At 53.0% G+C, this 10,379-nt stretch overlaps 1 protein-coding gene across 1 annotated transcript; it reads right to left on the bottom strand.

The window, feature by feature from the left end:
- Positions 1 to 3,788: 3,788 nt before the first annotated feature.
- LOC118926964 (group IIE secretory phospholipase A2-like) lies at positions 3,789 to 8,750 on the bottom strand. Its single transcript, XM_036914496.2, has 4 exons — positions 8,625 to 8,750; positions 7,764 to 7,902; positions 7,456 to 7,562; positions 3,789 to 5,834 (listed from the first exon to the last, which is right to left on the bottom strand). The coding sequence occupies exons 1-4, from the start codon at positions 8,662 to 8,664 to the stop codon at positions 5,692 to 5,694; spliced, it is 429 nt and encodes a 142-aa protein (XP_036770391.2). The 5' UTR covers positions 8,665 to 8,750; the 3' UTR covers positions 3,789 to 5,691.
- Positions 8,751 to 10,379: the final 1,629 nt, after the last annotated feature.

Raw genomic sequence — 10,379 nt, forward strand, 5'->3', positions numbered from 1 at the left:
GGCCGTGACGCAGAGGCAGAGCAGAGGCATCCTTAGGGACTGAACGCTGACGAGCTCTGCTTGACAGCTGAGATTGCCTCTGATGATGAGCAGTTGTCCGGGTAGGGAGCAGCTGTCTGCTGGCCGCCACCTGTGGTTTCTCTAGGATCCTGAGGGTGCTTAGACCCCATTTTAGGAGGAGACACACTGCCCCAGACACTCAGAAAACCAGAGGGACAGGGGTCCTGCAGCATGTCCAGGGGAGCAGCCCGTACGAGGGCTCTGGTCAGTTGTGAGGTCAAGACGGGGGCAGCCTCATCAGGTCTTGTCATGTCCTTGTGATTTTGGCCCCAAAACCCCTAGTCTCTTGTCGTGATTTTGTGCTCCTCAGACAGCCTTTGAATTGGCTCTCAGGACTGTGATACCACAAGGTATCCAGTACCATCCTGGATGAAGCGAAAGAATATCCTGGCCACCAACAAGGATGTTCTCCTTCGGTCACTGTCCTGTGATCTTCACCTCAGTCCATGGTACATCTCTGGGTGCATGAATGCTACATGGTTTTTGAGCCATGAGGCCCAGATTCTGGACCCTGTTAGCCCAACTGAGAATTTTTCTGAAGGCTCCTCCTATGTCCTGATACAGGTGCACCCTCCCCCAACTGGAAAACTCCCGGCCGCCTTCGTTCAGCCCCTGCAGTGATTCAGCTGGGGCCAAGGGGCTGCTGCTAGGCCAGTTAGGGCTCAAGGGGCTTCCTGCCTGGGTTGGTGCAAGGTTCTGCCTGTGAGACCGAATGGGTCTGGAAGGACAGAGAAATGTTCTCAGGTCAGGTAGGGAACAGAGCATACGAACTGTATTATTTCTGTTTTCCTCTGAGCTATGGCCTTGCTTACTCTGGGTGACATTTATGCCAAGGATTGAAATACCATAGGGGGAAAGCAGCTGTTCCCATGTCCTTCCTTGGTAACAGCTCATGGTTGCTTAGGAGAAGGCCAGGTCGAAAACCTGGGTTTAAATAAAGTTACCCGTTTGCCAGACACGCCTCCAGCCCTTGCCCCAACTGCACAGATAGTGTATGCATGCCTTGAGGTGGAATAAACATTTGTCATTAAATGTTTCACTGTGGTTTTGGCTGGACTTGCAGACCAAGTGGGCACTCTCAGGTCATAGTGATGCAGTGATTTACTTACTGGTTGTGAAGGACCAAGACCGGTCCTGCCACTTCATAGGTTCTGGCTTGGCAGAAGGAAAAATTTTCTATCTTGGAGAAACTTGTCTGAATCTGCATTTGGAAGAGGGACTTATATATCCCAAGATGCTTGTTTTTTTTTTGTCAATTTTTTCTTCCATCTAAAAATCCAAGAATCCATCCAATATTTACTGAAACTGGACTGTGTGTGGGTCCTTATTTCTGGGCATAGAAGCAGACATGGACCTTGTCCTTGAAAAGCTTTCAGTGCAGGAGTGAACATGGACACAACCCATGACCCAGGAGAGCACATGATGTGCAAAGGAGGTACTAATAGGAGGCTGTGAGTTCAGGGCGATCAAAGAGGCTTGGCAGAGGAAGGACATCTGGCTAGTTAGGAAAGCGGAGGTGGGCTGTGGAAATGGCGAAGGTATTTTGTACGGAAGGACCAGCGTAAGCAAAACCCCAGAGTTGGAAATCCCATGTGTTTAGGACAGTTTATAAAGGATATACAGTTCATTTGGAGAAACACAACTTCTTTCTTTAGATAGACGCTTGCCATGTGTCTTTTGCAACTGGAGGACCAATGCCATGCTGGCCGAACCAGTCCCAAAGAGCAGGCATGCCTAGCCCATCCAGACTGGTTTACAGGGTCAGGAGTTGGCCTGTGTGTGCACTTTGACTTTGGGACACGTCTCAGGTGGCAGCCCTCCAGGAGAAGTGCTGCACTCTGTCTTCCCAGCCAGTTTAACCCCGTTGTCTTTGTGGGACATCAACTCAGGGCACTGAAGGTTAATCATTTCAACACATATCCACATAAGATAAATGAGCACTCAGAGTAGCAAGCCAAGGGACTATTCAAGTAAACTACTCTAGTTTTTATCATCTATATGATGCCACTTCTCTAGAATAATTACAGTTATCAGGTACTCTTGGGTTCCACTGAACTGATATTTACTTAGCATCTACTGTGTGATGGATGCAAATGAGGCAAAAATACACAAAATGACCCAGCATAAATGGAGCTTGAATAATGCTTCCGGCACTTTGAATTCATTGTTGCATTTAAACCTTAAAGTGTCCTGTGAAGTTGGTGGTTCTATGCCCATCTTACACACAAAGTGAATAAATAACTGGCCTGCACATTGGTAGCAGAGGCAGTATTTGAACCTGAACCCAAGGCAATCTGCCTCCACTATATGGGAGTCCAAAACAAGGACTGAAATAAGGAACCCCCAGGAAAGGTATAAACACGTTGCTTGGCAGGTCAGAGGGGGGTGGAATCTGCTCCATTTGGAAAAGCATCCCAGAAAAGGTGGCATAAAAGCACCTGGATTTTAACATGGTGATGAGGACCCTGTGATCAGGAAGCTTCTGGCTGAAGGAAGCTATTGCCGAAGTGTGAAGGCAGGAAGGCAGTGGTCATGTTCTGGGAATGGTGAGGAGCACAGAGATACATGGCTGGGTAACGAGGCTGGAAAGGCAGGTGATACTAAGCTTTAATGCTGGTGGACAATGGGAGCTGCGGATGGTTTGGGGACAGAGGAGTGACACGGTGGAAATCAAACTGGAAAGGCGAAGCTGGCCTCCGTGGACAGGATGGACATGGATGAAGAGCCTCTGCTTCTGACTCCAGCCTCAGCCCTGTTCAAGCACTAGTGAGGAAAGCTGGTGGTGTCGCTCTGCCAGTTGCCCACATCTGATTCATCTCTATCTCTAGCATTCAGCAAGTGACACTGCCGAGAACCCCAAAGAAGCAGACAAATGTCCATGAAATTGTAATTGGACTCTTAACTCGGGAATTTCAGTGGGGCTTGATTCTAATCATTTATTCAGCAAGTGATTTAATTGAATACTTCATTAATAGCTTTTGTTAGGGGTTAAGTGGGAACAAAGGAAAAAACAACCCAAATCCTGTCATCAGATTTGGAGAGGCAAGCTATGAAGCACTGGGGTAACAAAATCCTTTCTCCCACCTTGATGTAGCCCCTGTGCCTCATTCATTCATTCATTCATTCGTTTATTCATTCAGCGAATTAAGGAACATAAAACACAACAGTGCCTAGTAAATGCCAAATGCTTAATAAATGTCAGCTATTATTGTTATTTATTTATTCCTTCATTTGTAGAATATGGATGTTTATTATATACTGGGCATTATTTTGTATACTTTCACACCTGCTAAAATATTTAAACCTTGCAACAACCAACCTCCCAGGGAAATGTCATTGTACCATTTCAAAAATGTAGAAAAACCGAGGCTGTGGCCATATGTCAACGGTCTTTGGACTTTATGTGTACATGAATCACCTGGGGATCTTGTTAGCCTATAGATTCTGACTCAGTGGGTTTGGGGTCAGGTCCAAGACCCTGTGTTTCTAACAAGCTCCCCACTGCTGTCCATGGGCTATGCTGAGCTGCAGGATCTAGAGCAGAGGCCCTGCTCTGGTCTACCTGGCGGAGCAGAAGTCTCTAACCTGGAAGCTGATTTCAAGTTCAGCATTCTCCTTTCCTTTTTCCAGTTCTTTCCACAAGTCTTCAGCTAGAAATCAAGTGTGTGTACTATAGACATACACATTCACACACACTCACAAACACAAACAGAATTTAGACACATTGATTCATTCACAAAACATTTATTGATCCCTGGGAAAACAGGCTGCACGAGGGTCTTGTTCTGAAGTCCCAGTTTGCACCTTACTGGATGGTCACACAAGTAATAAGATGACAGGTGCTGGTCCCTGGCTACCTCAAATCCATCACGTCCAGAACATGTCTCCATCTCTCCTGAGCCAGTTCCTTCTGCCTGTGTTCCTCACTTATGCAGTGGCACCGTCATTCTAAGGTGTTTGTAAGGACTTACTGGTTATTTATCAGCGTATTTGTTATTGAAAACACGAAGGGATTGATTTGACTCTCCTGGAAGCATGCTTTGACCCTCTGATGAAAAATTCAGGTTTAATACAGGTTTCCTCCTTGTAGCCTGAACAAAATGGACACCAGAGGGCGCCTTGGGACCACTTTTCTGACAGTGCTAGCTGGCTCCCTTCCCCAGGCAACCCAGTTTTAAGACCTGGTCTCCTAGTGATTCTTTACAGAGGAATAGCTTCAGCCACACCAGCAAAGCCGGGACCCCGGCACCCCGCCCTTCTTTGCCAACACAGAACTTCCTCACCCTTTAAGGTTTATGATGATGATCCCTTTGATTTCTTCATGCCCTCAGAGTCCTAAATGTCATACACATGCCATGAAAAAGACAAAGGGAGTGAATTTATTGTATGTGCTGTGAGCTTTTCCCCATGCAAGTCCTTATTACATGTTCTCTCTCATTGAATAGGATCATCTCAATCCTGGAAGAGTTTATCTGCATATTAGGGATTGTAAGTATAGATTATAGATAGTATATTTATATTTAGGGGTAGAATCTGCTGTAGTACATTGCTTCCAGAATAGTCTGCATTCCACTTGGTAGGAATCCTTTGGCGCATTAAATCCTTCATGGCTCCAGAGGCAGCTCCGTGATGTTGGGGGCTGAAATCTTTCCTCTTCCCCTCCTTGTGCTGGGATCCGGACCCAGCCTGGGCACCCTCAGAGCTGACCTTCCCTGGGCGCTCTGGGCTTTCCAAGATAACAACCAGAGGGGCTGGTAACACGGCCATAGCAGAGTTTCACAGGCTGATACTGACTGGTGAAGAAATGGAGACACACTGGCCTGGGAGTGGGGACACCCTGTCAGGTAGGACTTCCCCTTTCTGACTCCTATATTTGCTGTTGTATCAAAGGAAGGGTTTGGATAAGATGATTCTAGAAGTTCTTTTCACTCTTAACCAATCTGATAATGGGAAAGACTTGAGGCCTGATGACACATTGGGGACAATATTTTTAGGTATGTTTTTCATGCTGCTCACATTGCACTATACAGCCAGAAATACTCCTTCCAGAGATGGCTGTTAGGGTCTTGGATGAGATTGTGGAATGTTAGAAAAAGAGAATCACAAAAACTTACTGTAATGGGAAGTTAAAAGGAGAGAATGCTGGAGTTGCACACGGGGGCCACCCGTGTCAGATTTGTCCCCACTGTATGCCAGTGCTCAGCACATAGTAGGTGCTTTAAAAATGAATGAATGAATGAAAGTGTAACTACTTAAATCCTAAAAAATGAATGAATGAATGAAAGTGTAAACTACTTAAATCCTACAGTGACAGAAGCTGAGAATCAGACAATGTTAGAATGATGGGACAACGTTATTCACTTATTCCGAAGAGGGGACTGAGATCCCAGGCGTGGGTTCTCGAATCCTCTGAGGGCTGAAGTGCCCCTTGGCTCCTGGGGCACAGCTCTTCCTCAGGGGAAGACATGGCCTGGTTGGCCAGTGATGGTCCAGACCTCAGTCTGGGACTCTCAGGCAGGGATGGGCTTGCAGGAAAGGAACTCTCCAGAGGGAGGGCCTCTGGTGCCAGTGTTCCCAGGCCTGGGGCTGCAGCAGCAGGGGGCAGGCGCAGGGACGAGCCAGGACACAGCCTTAGCAGGGCGGAGTGGGTCCCGTGCACAGCTTGTTGGGGTAATGGGTGTATTTGCTGTTGTAGGTGCCCAGGTTGTGGCGAAAGCAGAGCGCAGCCCTCTTGTCACACTCACAGGTCTGCTGCTGGCAGGTGGTTGTGCCAGCTGGATGGGACAGGAGAGTCAGGGACGGCGGCGCAGGCTTCCCGCTCTCAGACATGCCCGGGACCGCTCTGGGGTCCACATCCTCAGCGCTGCTCTGCTGGAGGCCCCTACTCACCGGAGGATGGGGAAGCAGGGCAGGGCGCAGAGGCCCGCGGGGACCAGGACCCGGGGAGGCCTGCGGGCCTGTCCTCGCTGTCCTTCCCTCCCCTCCCAACCAGCTCGCCTGCCTTGGCCCTCTCCCCGAGGGAGACCAGCTGGTTCACTGACTGTCTTCCCCAGCCCCCAGGGAATGTCCCCAGCCCCCAGGGAATGCACCGTCCACGGTGGAGCACAGCCATGGCACAGGGAGGAGAGCTCTGAGATGACGGCAGGCGGATGTGTCCCAGAGCCTCCTCTCCTCCCCCCTGCCTCTGTCTGCCTCCAGGGGCTCTGGCTCCTTTTCTTCCCTATCAGGAACACCAGGGTTCCTCATGCCCCCAGACAGAGGTCAGCCTCCCTTCCTCATCAGGGTTCTGCCCCACGCCTGCTGTTTTGGCAAAACAAGGTGTTGGAAGGGGCGTGACAGTCCTTTTGGGCAGTTCTTGCCGGGAGCTGGGCTAAGCCGGGGAAGTGAGTGTGACTGTCTCCAATTCATAGATGAGGAGGCTGAGGCTTTGAGGGGTTAGTTACATCGCCTGCCCGAAGTCACACAGCAGAGGGCAGGTGGAGCCTTGAGCCCATGGCCCCGTTCACCTGACACCTCCCCTCCCTCATCCCCTCAGCTGTTCCTGACAGGGGGATGTCCCACCTTGCCCGAGCCCCCAGTGATGGGAGCTCACTGCCTACAGAGTTGCCTTGCCGAGTGGACAGCTGCGGCAGCCAGAAGCTGGGCTAAACCTGCATCTGGGGGCTAAGTCTTCCCCAGGGCAGACGTGAGAGGCCTGGACCTGAGCTCAGTCTCTCACCCTCTCCGCTCCTTCCCCTGGGCCTGGCCCTCCTTCCAGGCTCTTCCTGGTCTTGCAGTTGGAAAGAAGGCTTGGTTCTCTGATCTAGGCTCCCTGCACTGGGCCCGGCTTTGTGGCTGCCTCCACCCTCCCGGGCTGGGGACCAGAGGAGAGTGAACTGGCCCAAGTGGGCACTGGATTTGGAAAGCTGAGCAGATGGGCGCACCCCGCCAGCCCCACTGTAGCGGGAGTCGGCCTTTGGGAATGGGCTCTGCTGTTCCAAATCGAAGCTCCGTCCCTGCACCTGGGACCTCGAGGCCCCGTCCTCGGGACTTCACTCTTCTTCAGCTGCCACTCAGGCTCTGGGAGGGTCTGTGAGTCCAGCTCCTCTGGGCCCGGCTCAGCCCTGCGCCCCTTTGCTCCTCTGCCCAGAGGCCAGAGCTGGGGAGGCCTTTGCGGGGGGGAGTACCCGGGGCTGGGGCAGGAGCCGACAGGTCATGGGGCTCTCTAGACAGGGTGCCCATGAACATCTGGGCAGCTGGACGGGCCTCTCCATCATTCCGTGATGGTGGCAGAGCGCACCTCTCTAGTCCAGGGTCTGGCCCTGATGAGCCTCAAGGGCCACCGTCAGGAGGGGGTTCCTGCCTGACACCATACCCGCTCCCTGCTGTCTGAGGTGCTCTGTGCTACTCACTTACCACAGGAGATGTGGTGCCTGTCGGCAGAGAAAACGTATCTTTCCAGCTTGGGTTCACAGCCCAGCTTCTCCAGACGTTCATAGCAGCAGTCATGGGCGTGGCAGCACCTGTAAGGGGCCTGGCTGACCTGGGGGTCCTGTGAGCCAGGCTGGGCTGGACCTGGGGCTGCTTGGGGACCCAGGGCTCCCAGGGGCTCAAAGGAGAGATCAGTGCACACATTCTAGGTGTCCCCAGCTCTCCATCCTCCCAGGATGCCCCCCCCCAGCTGCCCCACCCCCAGGGAGGACCCCCTGCTGGGCCATGCTCACCAGTCTGTCTGGTCCACCGGCCAGTGGGAGCCGCCGACCCCACAGTAGCAGCCATAGTCATTGTACTGCAGCGCCGGCTTCCCTGTCAGCCTTTCAATCATCACCCCAAACTGGACCAGGTTCCCACCAGCCAGGGCCACTGCGGGAAGGCAGGCGAGGGGTCGAGCCTGAAGGGTCCCATCCCCCCCAGCCAGCCTCCAAGACGGCCCCTCACATCCCGTGCCAGCCTTCTCTCCTACTGTCCGGTTAACCTCCCCTCCCCAACAGCAATGATGCCAGTCAGTAATATATTCCCATGCCATCCATCACCCCTTGACCCCTCAAGCTCACCTCGTGGCGCCTGCACACCCTGTGCCCTCCCACATTCCTCTGGCCCCCAGAATACCACCTGCCCTTCCTCCCGTTTGTTCCCCTCTGCTCTGCACAGGTTCCCCAGCAGGTCCCCGGGGGTCAGCCCCGTCCGCCCTCCCCCGACAGGAGCACTCTGTCCCCACCAAGTCTCATCAGATGCCGCTGGGTGGCTTCCTCACTGCCCAGGCATCCCTGAGCACCTCCAGATCCTGCTGTTGCGGTGGTGGGGGCTGCTCCCCGGGAAGCTAAGGCGGGGGTGGAGCGCAGGTGGCAGGAGCTCTGTGGTGTTCCCTGGGATGCCAGTCAGCCCCTCGGCCCAGCCCCCTGTCCGCCCGGGCTACACTGTCCCCCTGTCTCCTCTCTCTGCTGGCTGGTGCCAGCTTAGCTCAGGCAGAACTGGCCTCGGGATGACCTACCACACCCTCCCCAGGGCCAGGCTCAGGGTCCTCCAGGGAGCTCAGGGTTCCTAGATGGGGTGGGGGAAAGATGAAGGTCACAAAAGTCACTTACCCAGGAGACAAAGGGGGGCCAGAAGAGGGGGAGGCTTCATCCTGAGGGAGGGGAGGTGAGCAGGGGGCAGAGGAGCTGGGCTGCAGGAGAAGGAAGTGAGTGGATGCCTCTGATCTCAGGGCGCCTCCCTAAGTATTTAAATATCTGGGCGCTGTCCACTCCCCATCATTAACCCTCAAAGGCCCAGTGATGCAAGATACTTTCAGGTCTGACATTTAGGCCAGGTCCCCGGGGGGGAGGCGCTAGCCTGGCGCCCATGGGCTCTGCTTCCAGACAGTGTGGGGGCAGGGGAGGGGGCAATCTGTGGCTCTCTCTTCTCACTGCCCTTTCCGTCATCTACCCCTTTCCAGAAGTCATGGTGCCAGCTCCCACTGACGGCTGAGAGCCAGGGGCTGGGCCAAGTGCTTTTCATTCTTGGTATCTTTTCCTCATCCCCATTTTCCTAGTGAAGCAACTGAGGCCCAGAGAAGCTGATGAACTTAAGTTCGCGTGGCCAAGGCTATGCCATCTCTGTGCCCCTAGCTACCTCAGCATGTCCTCTGCTCCCTGCCCCTCTCCCAGCCTGACAGCAGCTTGACCACACGGCAGGCCAGACACTGGGGGCAGGGACGGACACGTGTCCAAGAACACTTAGACTGAAGGTCGGGCACTCAACCAGTTGAGTTTAGGGGTTATTCTTTATTGTTCTTTCCTGGGCAGACTCCTGCTTGTTTGACAAAATGCCCCTAAATGTGACTTCTGTCCCCCCAAATCCCTGTCTGGTAGCAGAGCCTGGCTGCCATAGAAATAGGTTCTGTCTGAGTCAGCCGGAAAACCCACATTCCAGCCTGGACTGGAAACGTCCGTCCTTTTGATGTTATCTTAGGGGCTGGGTTGGGGAGACAGTAGTCCCCCCAGCCCAGCGTGTCCCCCAGGGAGGGCTGCTGTCCCCACGGTCAGGTCAGCACATTTAGACCAGGCGTCAGAGCTCGGCCAGGGGTCAGAGGGACGGAGGGGAAGGCCCAGCTCTGTCGTGGTGAGAAACTTCAAAGCCCCACAGGGCACCGATTCACAGAGGCTCCATTTGCTAGCTGGGCGCAAGGCACCTCTGTCCCGGCCTGCGGCCTCCTCCTGGCTCCTGGTCTGTGGCTGCGATAACTTGACCAGCCGCTTCCATCAGCGTCCAGGGCCTGTGACCTGCTTGATCTGTGCTCTTGAAGTCCTGGTTCCACTGCTTTGTACGTGGCTTTGGGCAGGTCCTTTCCCCGGCCTGGGCCTCAGTCTTCCTGTCTGTATTACGGGGTCAGAAAGCATCCCACCCTTGCCTCGCCCACGGGGAAGCTGGGAAGCTCCAGTGCAGCTGGGCAGCTCGCCCCACTGAAAACTTGCTCACCCCAGGACCGTGCCAAGCCCTTCTCCAGCAAGATCTCATGGAGCTTTCAAACACCCATGACTCAGGTGCTCTGATTATCCCCATTTTACAGAGAGGCAACCTGAGGAACATGCCTAAGTATGTGGTGAGCCAGAACTTGAGCCCAGGCAGTTCAAAGGGCTTAACTTGTGCCAACAGGAGGCATGGGGCCTAAGCTCCATGATACCTTTGGGTACCCGCAAAATACCTCTAGGGGCGCCCCACAATGTTCTAATATCTTTAAAATCAGAATGACTATAATCTAGCCTGGATTATATTTATCTTCATACCAATGCGGTCATAACATGTTTTTCCTTTTTTCCTTTTTTTTTTTTTTTTTTTTTTATTTTTTATTTTTATTTTTA

This window comes from Manis pentadactyla, chromosome 4, assembly GCF_030020395.1.
Source record: "Manis pentadactyla isolate mManPen7 chromosome 4, mManPen7.hap1, whole genome shotgun sequence".
NCBI lineage: Eukaryota > Metazoa > Chordata > Mammalia > Pholidota > Manidae > Manis > Manis pentadactyla.